This window comes from Syngnathus typhle, linkage group LG22 (genome assembly GCF_033458585.1).
Source record: "Syngnathus typhle isolate RoL2023-S1 ecotype Sweden linkage group LG22, RoL_Styp_1.0, whole genome shotgun sequence".
NCBI classification, from domain to species: Eukaryota; Metazoa; Chordata; class Actinopteri; order Syngnathiformes; family Syngnathidae; genus Syngnathus; species Syngnathus typhle.
The window spans coordinates 6,138,426-6,161,221 of record NC_083759.1 but is presented as its reverse complement, the minus strand read 5'-3'; the positions used below and the strand labels follow the sequence as shown (position 1 = coordinate 6,161,221).

Below are 22,796 nucleotides of genomic sequence, written 5' to 3'. Positions count from 1 at the left end.
TCACCAGTGGGTTCCCTTATTTTCCCAACTTTTCGCGAGCGAACGAATTCAGTCGGCATTCACATATGCTACCTCACAAAAGCACGTCAAAGCAAACCCGAGCTTAAAAAACGAATTCGGTCAAATATGCAACTGCCTCTTAACATCTAGAGATGACAAATTTGCAAATACAACTGTAGAGAAAGTAGAACGAAATCAGGAGAAATACGGCTAGGTCTCACCATGATATTCCTCTGACAATTCGTGCAATTAGCATAGCTGTGACATCACGGCAGCCAGACTTAGCAACTGTCATGTCCACTGAGGCTTTCCAAACAAAAACACCAAGAATATCATCTGAACTGTTGCAATTTATTGCCATTCATTTGACACAGACACCTTACACAGGGTAGTATGACAAAGGCAAGTGTGTCATCACATTTAGTTGGGAACACAAGACATGATGACACTATATTATTTACGCATATGCTGTGACGCTCTTGTCGGCGAGTGCCATACAAAAGTATTTGCCCCGTTTACATTTTCTCTGTCTCCAGTTTCCCCGAAACACTTTCAAACTACTGTGACTGCTTGGAAATTCAAATTGACCTACTATTGCTACTCTGGGCTTGAACCGAACCACAGCGGACATCACGAGGTTTCAACTTGTTGTGCAATATTAATGAGGACCAACAACACTTTCTCCATAGGAGGCAAGCTGATGACGACTTGTTTACCAGCCTGATAATACCCCCACCTACAAAATCGGTTTTGTACAATAAAATCAACTTTAAAAAACAGCCTTCATCCATTCCTCTGCCATGTTTTTTTTAAGGCACATGTCAAAGTCACTGAAGGCAGTGCTGGAGAATTAGCGTCCCATGGTCGGCATGGTGACAGCCGGGCTCGTCACGGTGGCGTCCTCGGCTTTCCACTGTGACGTCACCGTCTTGATCTGCGTGTAGAACTGGATGCCCTTCACGAAGAAAAGCACGAGAACGTGGTTCAAGCTGATCACGACTTTTTGGTGGCGAGTGGAGGATTTTGAACATTTCTCACCTGTTTGCCATAGAAGTTGGTGTCTCCCCTGAAGGAGCCTCTGGAACCAGTGAAGGAGAACATAGGCAGGGGGACAGGGATGGGAACATTCACGCCAATCTGCCGAAAAGCACAAATTATTGTCACTGAATCATACATGCAGACAAAGAGTTTAATTATTTGCTAAAAGTCAAAATCATACTTCGAAATGACTTTTCATTACTGTACATAATGTCATGCTATTCTATTTTAGCTTACAATTCTATTTAAAAAGAGTAAATGGTAAAAAAAATACAATAAAACCAAATATTTGGAGGTTTGTTTCATTTTCTTGGCTTTGACTTGATCTCACCTGGCCCACGTCCACCTCGTGCGTATATTTGCGTGCCGTGGCGCCGTTGGAAGTGAATATGGCCGTGCCGTTGCCGTAGGGGTTGCTGTTGATCATGGAGATGGCATCATCCAGGTCGTCGGCCTCCAGGACCACCAAAACCGGCCCAAAAATCTCCTCCTTGTAGCATGTCATGTCCGGCTGGGGACATCATTAAACACAATCAATTATAATCTCTTAGCCTCGAGCTGCTTGAAAGTTCAAACTTTTTATGCTTGGGAAAAAGCGTTTTATCGGCTTCCTCGGGATACAAGCTCAGCGGGGTATGCAAGACTTTAACAGCTGTGGGAAAACACTACAGTGCGGCAGAACGTTCCTTTATTATGGATTCAATGTTCTGTCTGAATAAATACCCTACCCGCAGTGAAAAGGAAGCAACCGTTCAAGTCTTGGCACGGTTTTTACTCGTAGCAATGCGATTCTTACAGCGGCATCTGTGGTCACCCAACATTACATTTTAGCAATGGGCAGGCAAAGTATGCCCCGAGCATTTGCAACGATACAACACATGCGTTATCAAGAATGCTGGAATATTTGTTGCATTCACGTAGACAAACAAAACTGTATTTCAATGAGCATTTTTTTAATGATTAAATGTAAACACAATGGCTAGAGACAAAGATTTTATGGAGGCTCACCGTTACACTGGCCAAGATGGTGGGTCCAACAAAATTGCCGTTCTCGTATCCTTTAACGTTGACGTTCCTGCCGTCCAGCAGCACCTGGGCGCCCTCATTGACGCCGCTCTGGATCAGAGACTCGACGCGAGCCTTGGCCTCGGGAGAGATGAGCGGTCCCACGTCAGCGCCGGGCTGGTCGCCTGCACATTGTCCGGCGTTAATCGGCAATACGTGGGTGAGACCCGGCGAGGCAATGTTTACCTGCGTTGACGCGCAACGATTTGGAGCGCTCCACCAACTCCGGGAGCCACTCGCGAGACTCGCCCACAAAAATGGCGGTGGAGAGAGCCATGCAGCGCTGGCCGGCCGCTCCGAAAGCGGCGCCCACCAGCTGATTGATAGTGTTCTCCTTGTTGGCGTCTGGCATCACCACGCCGTGGTTTTTGGCGCCCTGGGAAAATGCAAGTAATGAATAGTGACTCAAGATGGAAAAGAGTAAGACTACTAAGTTCTTTGCATTAGGAACAAAAACCATGTACCATGTTGGACTGCACCCTCTTGCCGTTCTTGGAGCCCCTTTCGTAGATGTACTCTCCCGCCTGGTTGGATCCCACAAAGCTGATGGCTTTGATGGCAGGATGGTCGCAAATGAAATTGACAGCTGCGTTCAAACAGACACAAGATTTAAAATCCTCCTCTGAATAGACGCCGCGCTCGCAAGACTTATGCCGCCGACCTGCGTGCTGCCCGTGGATGATGTTGAGCGTGCCGTCAGGCGCTCCGGCGTCCTGCAGCATCTTGGCCAGCAGCATGGTGCATCCGGGGACGCGCTCCGACGGCTTCATCAGGTAGGTGTTGCCGCACACCATGCCGATGGGGAACATCCACAGCGGGATCATGGCGGGGAAGTTGAAGGGAGCGATGCCGGCGCACACGCCGATGGGCAGGCGGTAGGTGTATGTGTCCATGTCCTTGGTGATGGACGGCAGCGTCTCGCCCAGCATCAGCGACGTGATGCTGCAGGCGTGCTCCACCACCTCTGCCCGAGCGACACATTTTAGTCACGCTTGAAATCAACAACAGGCACCGAGGGTTGCTGTGTTTAAGCAAGCCATTGGCTTAATGTTTTCCACTTGCTGAAGCTGTCGATTGCCTTTGGGTAAAATGCAGCGTGCTAGTAAATCTTAAGCTGATGGCACACCAGCCATCTTTTCTGCTGATAATGGAATGCCGCTCGTTACTTTGAACTGCGCCAAGAAATGCTTTGGCGAGCGGATCTTAATTCCTCAACAGGAGTGACGGAAAAGAGATAAAGAGTTGATTGATTTAGCTACACGAGAGGGACAACAAATATATAAAATGGGGAGTGTAGCATTTGAACAGTGGAAGGTTTTGTGGGCTCACTGACATGATATATATGTTGATGCACGAGTATTATTAATAGACAGCCACTTTGCTTTGACCATCATGACGATTTTTTTTTTTTTAACAACTTTCCATAAATTTCACGGTCATCCTGCTCCAGAGCTTTCCATTTAGCGCCATAGCTAGCGTCCGAGTCAGCCGAAACCGTGTTTTTACTGTGGACGAGCGTGCGACAGTTGGTGGCGGATTTCTTTTCTTGTCACCAGAAGGGGAAAAAAAAAAAAAAACTGAGGGAGACAGAGAGAACGAAATTGTGTTTTTTATCGCGGCCCATTAAGCGGCCAGCAGCGATCAATCCGAAGACGACGCACATAAAAAGCTCACTGGGACTGCTTAGGAAGCCTTGCGCCGCAATCCACTGTGCAGCTGTCTTTACTGGAAACACATCAATCCATGAAGATGAATAAAAGCAGAAAGTCAGGGGGAGAAAAAAAAAAACCCATCCCTGCGGGGACTTTTAAATTGATCAATAACGTTTAATTTGCCTGTTGCAAGTCGCATTTTGTTTGTATTCTGCCGATATGCAAACTGTGATTTAAACGAAGGAAACGCAGTACTAAAAATGGGCTAACTTGCTAATTGTGTTTTATTTTTGACTCTGATTCCTAATTGGTGTCATTGCAACTTTTCCATAAGTGACTTCACAAAAACTTTGGCGTTAAAGATGAATATAAGTAACTTGTTGTGTTTTTGCAAATTAGATACTTTTACTCACGCAGTCCTCGGAAGACATCACCTTCGGCATCAGCCAGAGTCTTGCCTTGTTCCAGCGTGATCATCTTAGCCAGCTCTTTCTAGAATTGAAAAATAGAGAGACAAGGTTAGGCAAAATTCAATGGAAATTGCACGAGTAAAATAAAAAATAAATAAAAAAACTTGTTACAATGTTGTCTTTGATGAGCTGCTGGTAGCGTAGGAAGATCTGCTGGCGGCTTAGGATGGACGTCTCCGACCAGGAGCGGAAGCTACGGGAGCAGGACTCCGCGGCGGCCAGCATCTCCGTCTGCGTGGCTTTGGGAACGCGGCCCACCACCTCATTAGTGGCCTGCGAGGGTGGCGAGGAGCAGAGACAGTCCGTTCAGACACACTGACTGCACTCCTTACTTCAGCTCGTGCATTAACATTTACAGCAAAATCTTTTTCTGGTACTTAACAACATTGTAAATTTGACTTGCGTATTTACGAGCCATCATAAGCTTGCCAGAATGTTGCTGAGACCTCGGATATCTTTTGTAGTACTTGTTTTATCTCCTCTAACTTCCTTTTATAGCACAACAAAGATGGCATAGGCATGCATTTATAAATACTTACAGGGTTGTGAATATCGAGCCATTCTGATGTGTTGGACTCGACAAACTTCCCATCGATGAACAGCTTGGTGGTGGGCTGCAGAGGTCACACAAATACATGCTCACGTGCTCAATGGATAGATGGGTGTACACTTTATTTTGTTCAAGTGACCCCCAAGTGTTCCTTGAGGTAAAACACGCGAGAGTTTGAAAGGGACTTGTGTTTTACGGTTTTCTTTGTGAAAGAGTAACGTGAATGACTTGTCACAGTGACGCTGATCGTCAATATAACGTTATGTGTCGGGGAGTGAGACTCGTTGCACAGTGTGAGATCTCTTCTTACCACAGACGAGTAGCACATACGGCCCAGCTGCACGGGGGATGTCTGGAAGGTAAAATTTGGTTAACATTTGACTCTTTTGTTCGCGTTACGCAAACTAACCCGTATGTAAATAATCAAGACAAGTTTATTCAACACTCTAACTAAATAATAAAATACAGACGACTGATCAAACAAGTCTGACAAGCAAGCAGAGCTGCAGCGCGTGCTACTAGCTAGCCACGTAGCTGGTTAGCTTCAACTCACTAACTCAAGTGATAATGGGACACTTTAAGACTTTTCTTTGCTTTACCTTCTTATTCAGCACGAAGCGGAGTATTGCAGCCATTGCGGGAACTAAGGTTACTGTTTTAGTCCTTCGAGTGACCCACCACAGAACGCGTAGAAGCCGTCCAAACGTCCACTAGCAAACATGGGAGACGGGGGGGGCGGGGCTGGGAGTTTAACCTGCGACCTATACACCGATAGGAGTGCTCGATGTTTGTGGCTTTTGTTATTCCATGCTGTTTGTGAATCGACTAAAAACGTCACCGTAGCTAAGCTTCCTTAATAGGCGGGACGTTTTAACAGCGGACCAATCAAAAGGCGTCATTCAACTGCCGCCCTAATTTCCTAGAAGCTGATTGGATGTTCTTACACCGTCATCGGAGTTGAACTTGTCTCGAGTTCAAACCTCCTGGGAATGTATGCGTCAAAAAATGTCAAAAGCTCTGCGTAGCAATGTCAAACAAGTCAAAGTATTCTAATTTTACAAAATCGATCTTTATTTTTAAAGCGTCAAAGCTCGCTTTGATACAAGCTGAAGGCAAAGTAAGCGACTCGAGTCGTCGAGAGCCTGTTTCCATGACAACATGGGTACACGCAACATGGAGTTCCTGCAGTGGAGTTGCGAGGATGTTGCAAGATGGATTGAGTCCATAGGTTTTCCGCAGTATAAAGTAGGTTGCCATTGTAATGCTAATCAGACACAACAGAGGATGACAATAGTGATCGTAATCATTCACATTGTTTCCATGGCAGCTGTGCTTCACTGAGAACTGTGTCACAGGAAGAAAGCTGATCTTTGTGGATTGTGTCCACATGCCAAGACTCGGAATCACAGATTTCAAACACATGCAGGTAGTAAAAACTACTCACAACGCTTAAAATATCAAAAACAAGCATAAAATACAAGCTGGAATAAGGTTAAAGAGACTGCAGCACACATTATCGTACCCGATATATGCCATCTGCTTGCCAAACACTTGTGTGCCTTGATTTGAATTAATTCAAATGACTCACACGTATTCATTGGCCCCTTAATTAGGTTACACCTACACATTGAATGACACTCACTTTGCATTGATTAATTTAATACCCCTTCTCATAAAGCTGAATGTTTGGCAAAATTTTGGAAACAGCTTGTATTGGCTCTCATTGTTTGAAATTACTAGTCCATCACCAAAAATAAAAAGCTGTATTCCCCTCGTCTCTATGTCTGCTAAATTAGTTCAGTGCGTCTGCTCTCGTGTGTCAGCATCAGGGTGGAAGCAGGTGCAAACAAATAATGAAGGACTATTTTACTCAAGATGCTCGCACGCACGCACACTCCTTCATCTGGTTCTCAAAAGACGAAACGCTCCCAATTCTCGGCGAGATGAGAGCACCAAACAAAAAGTTAGACAATCAAAAGACTCCCTTTCGCCCTTATCCAACTTTTTAACGTACTCACCCGCCGTGTGCTCGGCAGGCCATCGCGGCACGTGTGCGCGAGCTCCTGGGCATCACCGAGGTCCTGTGGAGTCGCAGCATTGCCGACCCGCCACGGGACATCGAGGGCCTCTTTTTGGAGATGAAGAGTCGCACGGGGGTGAAGACCGATGAGCTCACCCCTGAGCAGCTCCTGAAAGACATCAGCCACTGAACTTTGAAACCTCTGTAGGGTCCAGACGAAACACTTTCATAGTTTATTTCATAAATGTCAAATGTAGAATCAGTCAGTTTTTACAAGCACTTGAAATTTTACGGAAACTAGTAAAACATTTAATGTTGCAGGGATTTCCGTGATTTGGTACATTCCACAAAGAAATCCTCAATATAGCGGCAAACACTGGATTGTGTGTGTGGAGGCACATATTGTATCAAACGCAATGTTCTGCCCGCCAACTCTCTTCGTGACTCACTCACTCACTCAAGGGTTCCGACATTCACAATTCCCGTCCGCCAAGCATTGTAATTACGGCCGCTGTAAAGTGTTTCTATTACAATACGCTGCATTTAAATAAATGTGATATTCTTTGAAAGAATCATGATTTAAGAGTCCCGCTGGAGCTTTCACGAGCAGGTAGGTGTTCATTTCTATAACTCGGAAAGATAATAATTGGACCTCAAGGTAACTACCGGGCCGTGCAAAGTTGAAGTATGGTTCAAAGGTATGTCAAAGTCAAGGATACAAAAGTAGTCACACCCATGGGACGAACCATCATTCCCCTAATGTGCACAGTCGAGCCTACTAATTGAACTCGAAGCTAACGACAGGTCTTTTCAAGGCCAAAATTCTTTTCTTTCCTATGCTACTAAAGTCAAGGGTATAAAAATAGAAGTATCAACTCATAACATACTACAGCCACAATAACGTACTTTGTACCATTTGGTACTTCATATTCTAAGCCTTTTTTTGTCATGTATGGAGTCAGCCACTCAATAGAAAAATAATCCCAACGGTGTTCCTAATGAAGTGGTCAATGAAGCTCTTGCCAAGATGACCTAACTCAAGCTCTTATTGACCCGCTGAGGCATTCAGATCGAGGTATTGATTAAGAATAGAAATCCTCCATGCCAATTCTAAACTGGCGGGAGTGTGTATGCGTGTGTGTGTGAACATGCAGTATTGTTTGAAACAAAATGGCAGACTTTTTTTTTTTTAATTGCATCAATACAGTCAAATAGTTTTCTTTCCTGTCAGTTTTCCCCTTTCCTCAAATGTTATTTTTGTGAACTGGGCCCTTGAAGCCATTTGAGACACTTTTGTGATTAAGGGCTAAATAAACTTGACTTATAGGAGGTATAAAATGCGGAAAGCGGAAGGGAGGGGGTTGTTATTACGTGCCAACAGATCCACAGGGGACGGACGGGGGAGCTTTACGTTTCAGCCAAGTCAACATTTATTCAACGACTGATCTGCGGCGTACTGTGATTGTAACAGATGCAAGAACACCCAGAAACAACAACATATATTTCATCACATCCTATTCAATTAGATCTTTCCCTAAACTAATTAAACATTAAAGCTTCACAATCTACCGTTGCCCATCTGTCGAAAACACCTGCTTTCCATTCGGGCTTGTTTGGGCTGTCAAAGTACCGTTTTTTTCCATGTATAATGCGCAAAATTTAACTGATTTATTGTCCTAAAATCTGGGGTGCGCATTATACATGGGTACAAAAAATAATAATAATTTTTTAATCCGGATATGATACGGAGGCCGCCATCACAGATGCGCTTTCTTCCCTGCTGTTCACTTCAAACACGCTCCATACGAACACATTGCTCTCGTATCAGACGCTTGCTCGATCACCTGCTCGTTTGCTGTCACAATGTACCCTACACAAATCCGAAACATTTCTTCGCTATTGAGTTTGCTAGCGCATGCGCAGTGATACTGACCGGCAGAATAACATCCGGTTGTTCCCAAAGATGATCTTTTTTCTGAAACAATTTTACCTTTCCGGACTTAAGTAGGAGTCCAAATTTGGGTGCGTATTATACATGGGTACAGGCTTTTTTCCAGCATCAACATGCCATTTTTAGGGTGTGTATTATACATGGGGGCACATTATACATGGAAAAAAACGGTAATTTTGTCGAAGCCTGGGATTTATTTGCTTTGAATATCAAAATGGCTGACGTCAATTTGAAACATGGGACCTTGAGACTTTTTTTTCCCGTCACGATAAACACTAAAATTCTTGTTTATAAGCAGAACAAGTGCGGAGGGCTGGATTTTGTAAACTTTCCAGGGGGTGCTAGCGAGTGAGTTTTGTTGTCGAATCCATATCTTTGAGCGAAGGCGAAAAGTGGTGCATGCTGCATTCTGTCGCGCATGCAGTCTCTCTCTGCGTGCGCATGAATAAATGATGATGCTAGCCTGTGAGCGCGGCCGGCAGGCAGGGCTCATGTGTGTGCGTGTGTTGCATCTGTCTGTGCACACAAACGCTCTCTGTGCAGCCGCCATTGCGATTCCGAACACAAGCGCCAGTGGAACCGGCGAGCGAGATGTGTGCGCGCGCTGTGTGTGTGCGCGCGGATGTATGACGGTTGCAACCTCGCAGGCAATCTAGATTAAGAGAGAGAGCGGGGACGAGAGAGGGGAATTATAGGAACATCTGGCTGCAGTCATTCGCAGGAGCTGTTCAAACCAGCAGCCTCTTTCCTCCTGTCCCTCTCTATCCATTTCTATCTCGCTCCTCTTTTTATCTTTTTTGGGGGGGGGAGGAGGTGAGGCTGCCTTCCTCCGACCGATGCTCACTCATTCCCGGTGCGGCGGATCTCCGCTTCTTCCTCCTTCCTTGAAGGGCATCGACAGGGCTGCCAAGGCCGGCCACATGTTACCGGAAGCCGTGAGAACGTGTGCGGGACACCTGCATTAATTTGCTCCTTTTATTACCTCTGAGGCGGAGATACTGGTCTTCTCCCTTTGACTGTGGGGCTGGATGTGTTCTCTGCAAGGTAAAAAGAAATCTCCCCTGTAGCCGTCAATCAACTCCTGTGATGGGGAGGCGGGTGGTGTTTAATTGACTTGAGGTGTGTACTTTTATGCAGCACTCCTGCAAGGTCAGAAAAAAAGATGTATTTTAGTTTCCACATCAATTGGCCATGAGCACCAGAATGTAATTCACATAGAATGTCTGCTGCGCTAGGTGTTTTATTGGCTGTGCCCCGAGGATGCGCCGATAGCCGCTACTGATGAAGCTTCTTCTTAAATTGCTGCTGTCAAAGCCGAAATGATATGCAAATGACACCTCAGTCGCAAGGTGTGATGGCGTCCACAAAGTGAGTGGGCATGTTAATGGCGCGCAAAGTCAATGTGAGGCTTCCAAAAACTGGGTGGAGAATATACATAAAAAATATAGAAGGTGTTTGATGTTGTTCTAAAGACAAATGAAAAATATTGATAAGAGCTGGGCAGTGTTTACTCAACTGCAGAAGGGGTGGAGGCCTTTGTTTGTGTGTCAAGAGCAAAGTTGAAAACTAAAATAGAAAGAAAAAATGGAGAAACGCAGCAAACTGGAATAAACGTGGAGTGACGATAAGACAGAATTTACTGCAACGTTAAGCGTCATCTCCGCGAAGCCATGTTAAACAATGTACGGTGAACTTTACATGCAGCTCCCCCGGAACATGATTATGGATTCATGCAACATTGTGGAGTGAATCACTCATAAATTGTCTTTGGAGAACTGCAGGTGGAACAAATAGGTCACGTAGCTTCTCGAGACGTGGATGAGCGCAATATTGTGGCGCGGCCGCACATCATGAGCGTCTACTGGAATGCGAAATGTTGTTGCCAGGTAACATAGGATCATGAGAACTGTGCTTCTGTTTTGGTTAGCAATGGAGTTCAAAGAGGTTAAGTTTTAAATCTAATGAAAAATATATTTATAATGCTAATCTACATTAATGGTCCCCTTAAATCACATTTAATTGCATACAGGGAACTTTGTTTGCTAGATGCTGCTGTTTTGGTTAGCATCTGGACCCTGCAGTAATTAGCCATTTCCCCCCTGCTACAGGTGCTGTTTGGATACATGCAGCCACTAATTGGGCCGCAGTGTCTGTTAGATCACTATGTGGGAAAAAACATGGTGATAAACGAGCTTTATCATATTTTTACACAAATTAAATAAGGCATCTCCTTGCCTCGTGTCAAAGTGTGAGTCATCACGTGTTTTTTTTTTATTCCCGAGCGCCTGCAGGCATCCTTTGAATCTTCCGTGGGGGCCCACCGCGCCTCGTTATTTTTATTTTTCTCCCCTCTACTACATCCGACATGCTTCACACGCAGATAAGCCACAACAAGCCAAAGCCCAGACCTAAATCCAATTGAAAAATCAGTCAAGGGCTTCAGAAGAGTTTACTGGGCAATCTTGCATGGTGGCGCCTTGAGAAACAAGTAAATGTATCATGATTTGCATGATTTATTTATTTTTTGTCTCAAAACAACCACATAGCTTTACTGCTAATGGCAAAAAAAAAAAAAGACGCGATAAACATGCTTCGTTAGCATTGATAGTTGTGGTTGTAGAAGCTATTCGAACACAAATAGTGCAGCAACACATGTAGACAGATAATAAAACAACTGTCCCGTTAATTCATAGGGCATAAACAGATTTTTTTTGGTGCATACTATTTGTTATTTTGCTTTATGTTGAGTACAAGATTACAGAGTTCTAGTTTTTTCTTTAAAACAGATTTTACCTCAAGGGACCAATGCAGTTCATTTTTTCCTAACCAGATTATTATTTTTTTTTAAATAGGATATGTTGTTCACTGTCAATTTAGCCCGTCCTCATTTCACTGCAAAACGCGACAACCGAGCTGTTACGGGGGTTTTGTCTGCTGCACGCAACGTGGGAAGGGATTGAACTTACTTTTCTTTCACTCCTTCAATACATCATATCTTCCACTCTGCGCGCCCGCAAGGAATTAAACGGGCGAACGAGAGTGCACATCTGGTATTGATATTCCAGAGTGCTTTTCAAGGTTTCTGTGAGAGAAAATCCCAGGTCATAAGCCCCCTCCCCTCACATCAGGGGTGCGATCGCACAAGAACGGCGGCGGAATGCAGATGAGCGTTTGAGCTCCGTCTTCTGCCTGTTCCAGACAGCTAGATGTCGGAAAGTATGACGAGGCTTTGTTGTGTGTCTGTTTGCTCCTCGCCATCCTAGCCTGACTTTTGCTTCCCGCTCGGATGCCGTGCAAAGGAAAACACTTGCAAAATGGCAGGGGAGACTTGTAAATGCTGATGAACAGCACTTCTCTTGATTCACCGGGGTCTGCTTAGTATGACGCACACACACACACACACAAGCGCACATACACACACACAGGCGAGATGATACCTTGACATCCAGGCAAAGCAGAGAAACTGCAGTTTCTTCCAAAATTGCATTTGAGATGCAGTCCACCACCTGAAATGCAAGAAAAACAGACTATTGTAATGCATCTTTGCAATCAGTAGCCACAGTCTCAAGTTTATCCAAAATATTACTTGAGTAAATGTAACACATTATCACCGACCTCTGATTGCAATCCCGAGATGCAGCGGTGCCAACTCTCGCATCTTCCGGCCACCATCGACTTGTTTCATAGCCGTGGAAGGACAATATCATTTGGTGGCGGTAATGCGCCATTAAAATGGTTTGTGGCCGATCGACTTCACTGAAGAACAAGGAAGGGCAATACGTTATGTACAGTCGTGTTATGTGGTTTAATTTTTCATGTTAATTTAATTAATTTTTTTATACAGCACGGCTAACAATAAGATGCAGCGGTAACATCAGTATCAATGGCTGTCTCTTAGCATTAGCAAGTAATAGCACCCTGACAATGTTCAGGGGCTTTAAAGCCGAACCTCATTTGTTGTCCGTGACTAAATTGTCCAGGTGCTATCTCTCTTTGTTTTATAAATGTCATTAAGTGGTCTTGAAAATGAGCCCCCCCGCCCTGATTGCATCTCACCTCCCTCTCGCGTTCCCCTCAATCTGACGTTTTTCAGTGTTGCCATGGTGTCGCGACTGTCACCCAAGAGTTATCGCGTTAAAAGGAGCGTCACTGTGCATACAGAGGTGTTAGCGAGGCAGATGTCGCACCATCTATGTTAGGTCACTTTCATAAATAATATGGCTGAAGCAATTGCAGCTTGATTCGTTTTAGGAAAATGGGGAAGAACATTCATATATATATATTTTTTGCGAGCAGACTAAAAAATAAATCTATACAAGTCTATTTTGGCACTCCCATTTGCTTTGCGTGACTTTCCCACGATTTATTTTTGACTGGAATTGGGGCTCTCTAGACCACAAGTTGCACCATCGGAACACATTTGACTCGCGCCCTGGGGTCGTAAGGCGAGGCACGCTATGCTGAGCTTTATGTTCTTAGAGAAGGCCGCCCCTGGGAGAGCATAGATATCCTTTGCTACTGTACACCACGGCTATGCTGCAGTCGCCTGTTTCCATAGATGAGGGGAGTGTGTGTGTGTGTGGGGGGGCTCTATTAGGCAGCGATCCACCCACTGGAGCGCACGTGTGGGCGTGCGCTGTCAGTCTGTTGTGTACTCCGGGGGTGCAAAGACAAGCTGGGAGGTAGTAAAGCAACATGTGATTGACTGGGCAGGAGATGACGGTCAGTGGAGTTTTTTTTTCTTTTTTTTTTTCTCCAGGCTTTGTCCAACGTGCAGGATAATGACTTTCCGGCGTCGCTGTGACATTTAAAAGATGAAGCGCGTGTTTGATGAGCACGTTGATTGATTATCTGCTTATTTGTTCGTGTACCTGATGAGCGCAACCTGTTATGCAAATCACAGCGGAATGCTGATAATTAAATGCAAATTAGTGGGGACGGTCTTGTTTGGGCGGCGTGGAGGGAATACAGTGGTAACCATTCGCATCACGTTTATCTAAGGGGCAGAGAGAGAGAGAGAGAGAGAGAGAGAGAGAGAGAGAGAGAGAGAGAGAGAGAGAGAGAGAGAGAGGAGGGAATTTGCTTCAATCCCCACACACTAAATCAATATCCTGTCTTGAGCACGATTTGAGCCTGGAAGTTGCAAGTCGTTTCTGTCTCATTGCACATCCACAGAGGCCTTGCCAGTCAGCCTCAAAGCATCACCCATCATGGAAGTGCACCTCCGAGTCTCATTAGCATGAATGTCAGATCTCTGTTAACAACAACATACACGTCTTCATCAGTGTTCAAAACGGACTTCATATTAACAAGAACATTAAACACAACAAACATTGGCTGGGTCTCCTTTAGAGTGCCTCGTTGTCGCAGTGTGGAAAAGCCCTGCCAATTGCCGTACATTTTTAGCGTACGTTTGAATTTGGCGGACAACAAACAAAAAAATCTTCTTTGTAGTGTGTCAAATGTAGAAGACATTTATTTTCACTTCTTAATCAACTACGACTTAACTAGTTTATGTGCTGTGATCCAAAGACTAATTAATTAATAGAACGTGAGCCGCGTCGCGATTTCTGCAAACACGGACAGTTTTCTTTCTAGCGATCTCTTTTCAGTACGTCTTAAGATTCGCACATCATGATAATTTCTGTGTGGGACTGGGTGAGGGTGTCTCCTCACTGCAGCTTGATCAGCAGTACTCATAAGATATGTCATAGCCAGCAGGCTCGCTGCGACAATATCGTTTCTCCCTTATCATCATCTTCATGGCGGGTTTCGAACCTGACCTCCTTCTATTTTCCTCGCTTGTCAGATTGCAACCGAGGTTGCTAACCCCTCCCCGAAACGTTGCCGTCCCGTCTGATGTTTCCTCCCCGCGCCGAATCCGGAAGTTATTAGACACATGTTGGTTTTTGGAATCACGGCGGTATTCATTTGGCGGGGCTCCGTGCTGAGTCCAGACTTTTATCCACGCTGTCAAGACGCAGTGCCGACAATGGCGGCATTACGAGCAAACCACCCAGCCATAACCATAGATCAGACCTTTTTCGTCTGTATTTAAAGGTTAGTCTGTAGATTTTTTTTACTGCGGTTATGGGATGGGGGCTCTCTTGTTCTTAGTTGTTGATTGGATTGCTCTTCACTTTAGTGGGAAATAGGAGAGAAAAATGACACCAAATTCCAGTTCTTGACAGTTGCTATCCGATCTCCACTTTACGCTACATCTCCTCTGACAAGGTCCGGGGATTCATCAGATGGATCTGTCGTTATCCCCTATCTCAACGGTGTTATAAGTAAGAGGAGAGAAAAAAAAATCAATGGCACATCGTCATCATCCCATCCTTTTGGCCGCATGATCCCAGGAGATAAGCATCTAATTCTGATCAGGCCCTCAGATGGATACTTGAGACTTTCATCCCGGTGTACGCAAACATAAAAGCGGCGCTTTAGCAAACCAGAAATGCGGGATTGGCGTTCCCGGGTCGGCTCTGAGACATAAGCCCCTTTCAAACTGCACGTCAATCTTGACAAAAGTGAAAAGTACTGGCACGGAATCGATCGTATGTGCTTATGTGAAATCATGGAAAGTGGGGAAAAACAACCCACTACAGTTTGTTTTCAAAAACATTACTAAACGGCTCCCCAAAAATATGACACAAAGCAAACAGGCGGCCTTTTGAAATCTGCATGTGACTAATTAGTTTCAGATCTAATTTGCACGACGTTCATTGTTTGTTGACCCCCTGCTTACAATTTGGACACAGTGCTGAGCCGATGATTCTATTGACAATCCGGTTGTAAAGCGCTTCAGGCTCAAAAGCATCTCTGTCTTGAAGGGAGCAAATTCCCCCAGCAATGTTTAATAGCGATGACAGCGCTGCGCAGTCTCTGCTCGATAAACCATTTCCTCCTATCTGTGTTTTTTTTCTTTCTACCTTATCTCTGCAGGCGTGACCACGTGAATAACAAGTCCAATGGAGACCATCCTGCTTTATCTGATGGTCCTATGTGCGGCTGTCAAGGCCCACAAGGTTCAAGTTTGTCCCAAGCGTTGCGTGTGCCAGATGCTCAACCCCAATTTGGCCACGCTTTGCGACAAAAAGGGGCTTCTATTCGTGCCCCCCAACATCGACCGGCATACGGTGGAAATGCGCCTGGGGGATAATTTTGTCACAAGCATCAAGCGCAAGGACTTTGCTAACATGACCAAGCTGGTGGACCTGACGCTTTCTCGCAACACCATCGGGAATATTGTGCCGCACGCCTTTAAGGACCTGGAGAACCTGCGGGCGCTCCACCTGGACAGCAACCGGCTGACACGCATCACCAATGACACCTTCAGCGGCATGTCCAAGTTGCACCACCTCATCCTCAACAACAACCAGCTCACACACGTTCAGATCGGGGCCTTCAACGACCTGACGGCTCTGGAGGAGCTCGACCTGTCCTACAACAATCTCGAGAGGGTCCCCTGGGTGGCCATCCAGAGAATGTCAAGCCTCCACACCCTCAACCTGGATCACAACATGCTCAGCTACATCCCAGAGGGCACCTTTTCGGGTCTACAGAAGCTCAAAAGGCTGGATGTGACCTCCAACAAGCTCCAGAAGCTACCCCCGGACCCCATTTTCCAAAGGTGAGTAGATGTCATCAATCTCGTTTTAACCTTCATGCGTCCCAGATCATGCATCAAGACTAAGTTGGGTTGAATGTCCTGAATACAACTTTTAGCCAAGCAAGTTTTAAGTCCTTCTAACTGGAGTCCCCCCCACCTCTGCCATCATTTTCCAAAGAGCGGGGGTCCTGGCCACCTCGGGGATCATGGGGCCCACATCGTTCGCATTAAGCTTCGGCGGGAACCCTCTGCGGTGCAACTGCGAACTACTGTGGCTAAGAAGGTTGCGACGGGAGGACGATCTGGAGACATGCGCTACGCCTCAACACCTCTCAGGACGCTATTTCTGGACCGTGTCGGAAGAGGAGTTTCTGTGCGAGCCTCCTCTCATCACCAGACACTCTCAGGTGTGACCCCCAAAGCTCTTGATTAATTCGCTTTGGCCTCATGTCAAATATCACACTTGGTAGACTTTTAAAGCTCGCAGGACTTCCTTGGGCCGCTCAGTTAATGGGATATTGTAAAATAGTGTAGACAGGATTTACCTAAAGTTGGGTATCTACGTACTGAGAGTTAGATTTTTTTTCACCTCCCTTGCTATTTCATTTATTGATTTATTTTATTTAAATTAATTTAAATTTTAATTTCTTTTTGGCGCTATGTTGGTCAACTTGAGTACACGACTATAGACCAACGAAGCACTCACGAAGCACTTGTGTGGCTTCATCTCATTTTAAAACTTAGTACTTTACGTGTGCTTGTGGACAGGATTGTAATAAGCTATTTGCTGGCTTGTGATAGATCTGCCATTACGGCAATGAGTTCTAGAAAACCATCCAAATAAAACGATCCAATCGAAGCGGCTCGGTGTAATAAACACCCATATCTCAGGCCTCTTTTACATCACGACGGATGTTTATGGTTCACGCGTGTTTGCCGCCGTAACGAAGGCCCGGCCAACGTGCTAATTCATCGTTACGACTATGATCAATAGTCGATTACGTTTACAGGGAACAGAGCTATAAAAAACCCAAACGTGGTCAATATATCAACACGGAGTTCTTGTTGCAGGAGCTGCGGGCCCTGGAGGGTCAGAGTGTGACGCTACGTTGTAAGGCTCGGGGTGATCCAGATCCCATCATCCACTGGATCGCCCCTGACGGACGCCTCATGTCGAACTCTTCCAGAGCCTCCGTGCATACCGACGGCACTCTCGACATACTCATCAGCACCGTCAAGGACTCAGGTTGGTTTGTAGTGTCAACGAGGTTAGATAATGAAGCTCCAATATTTAAATACTGAAAACTCTGAAGGAACTACTGAAGGCCACATCTCACGCCAAGATGCTCACACGCAGATTCTAATTGATTGTTTGCGTGCCAGAAAAGAATAGTTTCCATTTAAACACACCAACACATCGTATCTTTGTTGTTTTAACGGTAAATCGTTTTTAATAATCCGTTGATATTTTAGCATATTTTGAGTTGGATGAGAAAACAAGCTATCACAGGTTAGCTATGTTTTATCCAGCTGGCAAAAGTCACTATCAGTTCCTCTACCTACTTGTGAAATTCACACGTTGTGCTATCTTTGGTTTATTCAGTTGAAGAAAAAAAAAAAGCTAAAAATATTGACTTGGTGCTCAGTATTCTTACACTTAGCATCTGAGATTTAGCACCATTAAATAGTCTACTTAACAAGTGCTGCTCTGTTTTTTACTACCTTTGCAGTGTTCAACCTTTTGCTGCCTTTGTGCTAAACGAAGCTCGCTGTAAATACGTTTAAATGTAGGCGTAATGAACCTAAACAGTGTTGTTTTAAAAGCACATAAACACATTTCTATTCTTCGGATTAAAGCAGGGTTGGGAAACGCGATTGTGCTCGAGGGCCACATTTTGAAATTGGGCAGATGGGCCGGGTCATTTGTAAAGAGAGCTTAAGGTCAAATGCGGATGTAAAAATAGATTATTGTAATCACGAAGCAATAAGTCATTGTCATTTTGAAATATTAACCTGTGATTGTATTGAACAGAATCATTTACAAAAATTCAACATAGTCTTAAAATAATACAAAACTGAAACGAGTAGACCAGACATTACTTTGCCCACTCCAGAATTAGAATTGTGGCCCCCGGCAATTAAAAAAAAACAAAGGCACTCGTCAAATGAATTTATCTCCTTCCAGGCTCCTTCACCTGTGTGGCGTCCAACCCAGCCGGAGAAGCCCAGCAGAAGGTGGACCTGGTCATTGCGAAGCTGCCTCACATTACCAACAATACGGCTGCTGAGCAAGAGCCCGACCCGGGGTCTTCCGACATTGCCACGGTCACCAAGACAGGAGCAGAGGGTCCGGGCGGCGGGGTGCCCCTGGGGAACGCCAAGACTGGCCTGGAGAAGAAGGTGGTCATAGCCGAGGCTACGTCCACCTCGGCTGTGGTCCACTTTAACTTCCAGAGAAACATTCCGGGCATCCGCATGTTCCAGATCCAATACAACGGGACCTACGACGACTCGCTGGTTTACAGGTGAGGAGTAAGGACAGATATTTGGGAACCCAAGTGGGAGTACGGGACTTGAGTGGTCAGCATATTTGCTTTACAGTCAGAAGATCCAGGCTTGAATCCCTGCTGGACTTGCACATGCCGTAAGCGAGAACCGAAACCCAAAACTTTAACGAGCTTCCAAACCAAACTTGCTAAATAAACTTAAGATGACCTCAACCGCGTGATTAAAACTACCACGCCCATTATGTTACCGACTCAGGACGCTTCAGTCCCTCGAGGGGATCCTGTCTCCTGGGCTGGTACTGGACTGTCTGTGTGATTATTTGCGGTGTCCATTAATCCCATCAGGAGTACTAATGCACCGCATCTCACTTCTCATTCTTCAACTCTTAATCCCCTTTTGCCGGAGTGTACCATTTACCGTCTTGATAATGCTTAATCAACAAAATCAAAAATAACAAATGTCAGCACTAAGCTGAAGATGAAAGCGCCGTCAGCCTGGCCGGCGTTTAGCAAAAAAAATAAAAACAGCATCCCAGGCGTCTTTCATCTCTGTTACTCTCTCCTAAAATGCTCATCACCGGGACATGATAGGACGAACGGGGACAAAAATGATGCAGTCAACAGCATTTTTTTGGTATGGAGCTGCAGTGCAGGAAAAGGATAGACAGAAGCCTTATCCGTGAACCTTTCATCACGAAAGACGCTGCCGAGAATGAATCGAACGTCGCTTACTGATGAAACGCAGGCACGCCAAAGATGGCCGACTTCCAAAACAATCAACTGCATAATCTGTTGAGGCGCTAATCCAGGGGTAGGCAAATTTGATTGCCATTTAATTTTTAAACAGGATCAGCTGAGGTCATCCCCAGGTAAAAAATAAATAAAATAAACATCAACGTAAAATGAGAATGGAGGATGTTGGACAGGTGCCACGCTCTGCTCTAATATCGTCGCCATCTCTCCAGAATGATCCCACCCACCAGCGAGAGCATCCTGGTCAACAACCTAGCAGCGGGAACGCAGTACGACCTGTGCGTGCTGGCCATCTATGACGACCAGATCACCTCGCTGACCGCCACCCGGGTCATCGGCTGTGTTCACTTTTCCACCGATCCGCAGTATCTGAGATGCCACTTCATGCAGTCCCAGTTTCTAGGCGGGACCATTGTGGTCATCATTGGAGGGATTATCGTGGCTTCTGTGCTGGCGTTTATTATCTTCCTCATTGTGCGCTACCGGGTGTGCAACCAGGGAGATGCAGATAAGGTGAGTCTGGCGCAGTGGCGGACCGTGTAGTTTGTTCCTGGGTCTTCAGTGTGGATGTAATCCATTTTTTCCACAAACATGGAAACAAATTAAATCTTCTTTCTAACAGGCTCTGGAGATGGGTGATATTCGTTCCCTGAGCAGCGACGGGCAACTTCAGGGCTGCGGACTCCCCAAGTCTCTGTCCAAGCAGGTCCTACGTCCGGAGAAGAACGACAAGGAGTATCTGCGAGTCGCTCTCCCGCCCCTGGAGCCGGTCAAGCAGCGAGCATCCATCGCCAACACCGGCACAGCCAAACCTTCCCTGCCTGACTGCACCGTGTCCACTTCGGCCGCCAGCCACAGTTGGCACCCGGCTTCCCCGGGTGTCCCGAGGGTGAAGCGCCCGGCGACTTCGTCGAAACCGTCCGACATCCTTCGAGCTGAGGCTCAAGCTGACGTTGAACTCAACAACGTCAACCGTAATAACTCCTCGGAGGCAAAGGTGCCACCCGTGGTATCCTGCGCCCAAGCCTACAAATGGACTGCAGCTCCCAGGGTCCCGCGGGCACGTCAGGCCCCTCGTCAGTACATGACAGTGCCGGCGGGCGCCATCAGGGTCAACCGCAGACACTCTCTCAACACGGACTCGTCCAGGGAGCGGCTGTACGTGGCGTACCCCAAAGCGGGGGCCGGCCTGCGCTCCAAGCGAAGCCTGTCCATGAGCGGAGAACTTCCGCAGATGCACAACGCCGCAAACATTCAACGGGCCCGTGACAAGCTGTCCCACTCTGAGTGGCTCCTGGAGAGCACCCTATGACTCGGCGTTTATCGACGGATTTTTTCCTGAACTGGATTGTGGCCTGTTTTGAACCGCTTTGCCTTGGCGTTGGCACTCAGCCACTCCAGGGGGGGGGGAGCTTGAAGGTCCCCCTCGCAAATCAAAGGGAATGCGAACGGGTTTACGGACCAGCTTTTGATTTATACGCTATAACCAATCGACATCTTCTTCGCGAGTAGACCACGAGAAGCACAACATGTATAAAACAAGCTCCTGTACAAAGATTTTCCAAGGCATACAGTATATCTCAAGGCGACTATGGAAACACATTTGCATTTTTATTCAACATTCTTGAAATCCATCTTAGGGCCAAGGATGACAAATAAATCCTCAAATATCCTTCTCTGAAACTGTTTGAGAAGTTATTCCATAGCCTCGATATCAAGCATAAGGGACATTAATGACGAGTATGGTCTTTGTCTTTCAACAAAGATAATTCAAGTTTGGACTCTGGATGTTCTAATGTGCTGAATGGACCTGAAGATAGATCGCAAGGATAAGGAATAAATTGCCAAATGGCTTTCCATTGGCGATCCTTATTGTCATTCCGAATGCAGTAACCCGGACACTCTGTACGATAAAGACAGACGAGGACTCGCCTCTGAATGACCTTGGTGTTTTTTTGGGGTTTTTTTAGTGTGTGTGTGTGGATATAATGAATGTCCTTTTACATCCCAGACACAGCACAATGCAGCATTTTTTTTTTTTCCTCGGTGGCACGAGTTGGCTCAGCTTGATACTGCCCTCCGATTTGAATCGATCAAATCACTTTTATCACGTAATTACGCAAAGACCCGACGGCATGGTGACGTTATGCGACGAGCTTCAGACAAATGAAGACATTTTCCATGCTTCCTTCAATCTTTCTTTTTTTAACGTATTATCATGCTGATGTATAAATTAACTTGTAAAAGGAACGAGCACAACTGGATACTGGGAGGGAGGGGGGGGGATGTCAGCTCTTGATTTTGCTGTTGTTTCTGTTTGATGTTTAACAGTATAAATAAAGCAGTGATACAAGGGACAATTCACTTTGGATTTCCGATACTACAAAAAAAAAATGTTGCTTTTGGTCAATGGCGATACAGATCTAGTTTGGACTGCGGGGTGTGTTAGGAAGAGGGCTGCGTCTGTTACGTATAAGCAGTGTGACATCATCATGTGAGCGTGCCCAAAAAATTATATTCATGTTAACGCCGTGGCTTAGTGCTTTGTGATGATATCAGTTGTGAAAAAACAACAACAAAAACTACAAATGGCTTTAGATTCTTGCTCCACTGACAACACAGGGACAGGGATGAACTAAAACAATACTTCCTATAGAAAATAATGTGAATCCAATTAATTCGTTCCAGACACATAAAACTACTCATAAAAAAAGATTTTACAAGGTATAGCTATAAATCTACGCACAAAAATGGAGTGAAATAAGTACAGATAATGGAAAATGTAACATTATTCTTACCTTTATTGAGGATTTTTGATACAGCAAGCAAGTGAGAGAGATGGCCTATTTTCCAAGTTCTTTCTTGGAATCTATAGTCTTTCTCACTTTCTTGATCGAATGGCTGCCACCTGGCACTTTCTGTCATATTGTGTAAAAAATATTCTATACCTGGACGGACGGGGTGCACTGTATTGCACAGTCCAATCGTTGATTGGATCAAAGCTAAAACTAGGATTTATTCTTCTCTAGCAGGACCAAATGTAGCCTAGCATATCCATGCAGTATTTAGCTAACATTGATCCAAGACAGCAGCCGTGACACGGCATCCACATGAGCTTATCTCTTGTATATTTTGGTCGCCGGATGCTGTCTGATTGATTCTTACATGCGCCCTGCCT

General features: G+C 45.5%; 3 protein-coding genes across 3 annotated transcripts; 2 read left to right on the top strand and 1 right to left on the bottom strand.

The window, feature by feature from the left end:
* Positions 1-332: 332 nt before the first annotated feature.
* On the bottom strand, positions 333-5,535 carry LOC133146557 (methylmalonate-semialdehyde/malonate-semialdehyde dehydrogenase [acylating], mitochondrial-like). Its single transcript, XM_061270411.1, has 12 exons — positions 5,375-5,535; positions 5,086-5,127; positions 4,765-4,839; positions 4,337-4,498; positions 4,169-4,247; positions 2,765-3,067; positions 2,568-2,689; positions 2,290-2,479; positions 2,047-2,228; positions 1,370-1,549; positions 1,039-1,137; positions 333-955 (listed from the first exon to the last, which is right to left on the bottom strand). Exons 1-12 carry the CDS (start codon positions 5,408-5,410, stop codon positions 851-853), a joined length of 1,575 nt encoding a protein of 524 aa, XP_061126395.1. The 5' UTR covers positions 5,411-5,535; the 3' UTR covers positions 333-850.
* Positions 4,979-7,367, top strand: LOC133146558 (sterile alpha motif domain-containing protein 15-like). The gene is made up of 4 exons (XM_061270412.1): positions 4,979-5,134; positions 5,858-6,020; positions 6,103-6,201; positions 6,812-7,367. Exons 2-4 carry the CDS (start codon positions 5,934-5,936, stop codon positions 6,983-6,985), a joined length of 360 nt encoding a protein of 119 aa, XP_061126396.1. The 5' UTR covers positions 4,979-5,134; positions 5,858-5,933; the 3' UTR covers positions 6,986-7,367.
* An 8,344-nt stretch (positions 7,368-15,711) lies between these two features.
* lrfn5b (leucine rich repeat and fibronectin type III domain containing 5b) lies at positions 15,712-21,876 on the top strand. Its single transcript, XM_061270426.1, has 6 exons — positions 15,712-16,379; positions 16,537-16,765; positions 17,430-17,604; positions 18,544-18,883; positions 19,831-20,131; positions 20,241-21,876. Exons 1-6 carry the CDS (start codon positions 15,718-15,720, stop codon positions 20,928-20,930), a joined length of 2,397 nt encoding a protein of 798 aa, XP_061126410.1. The 5' UTR covers positions 15,712-15,717; the 3' UTR covers positions 20,931-21,876.
* The last annotated feature ends 920 nt before the right edge of the window (positions 21,877-22,796 follow it).

Bases quoted from the DNA above. Each gene is read 5' to 3' on its own strand.
- LOC133146557 (XM_061270411.1), bottom strand. From the start codon at position 5,410: ATGGCTGCAATACTCCGCTTCGTGCTGAATAAGAAG. The intron at 5,128-5,374 runs GTAAAGCAAAGA...TTTACCTTCCAG, and splicing joins GCTTCGTGCTGAATAAGAAG to ACATCCCCCGTGCAGCTGGG. The intron at 4,499-4,764 runs GTAAGTATTTAT...CCACCCTCGCAG, and splicing joins GGCTCGATATTCACAACCCT to GCCACTAATGAGGTGGTGGG.
- LOC133146558 (XM_061270412.1), top strand. From the start codon at position 5,934: ATGGGTACACGCAACATGGAGTTCCTGCAGTGGAGTTGCGAGGATGTT. The intron at 6,021-6,102 runs GTAGGTTGCCAT...TTTCCATGGCAG, and splicing joins TAGGTTTTCCGCAGTATAAA to CTGTGCTTCACTGAGAACTG. The intron at 6,202-6,811 runs GTAGTAAAAACT...TGTGCTCGGCAG, and splicing joins CAGATTTCAAACACATGCAG to GCCATCGCGGCACGTGTGCG.
- lrfn5b (XM_061270426.1), top strand. From the start codon at position 15,718: ATGGAGACCATCCTGCTTTATCTGATGGTCCTATGTGCGGCTGTCAAG. The intron at 16,380-16,536 runs GTGAGTAGATGT...CATTTTCCAAAG, and splicing joins CCGGACCCCATTTTCCAAAG to AGCGGGGGTCCTGGCCACCT. The intron at 16,766-17,429 runs GTGTGACCCCCA...TTCTTGTTGCAG, and splicing joins TCATCACCAGACACTCTCAG to GAGCTGCGGGCCCTGGAGGG.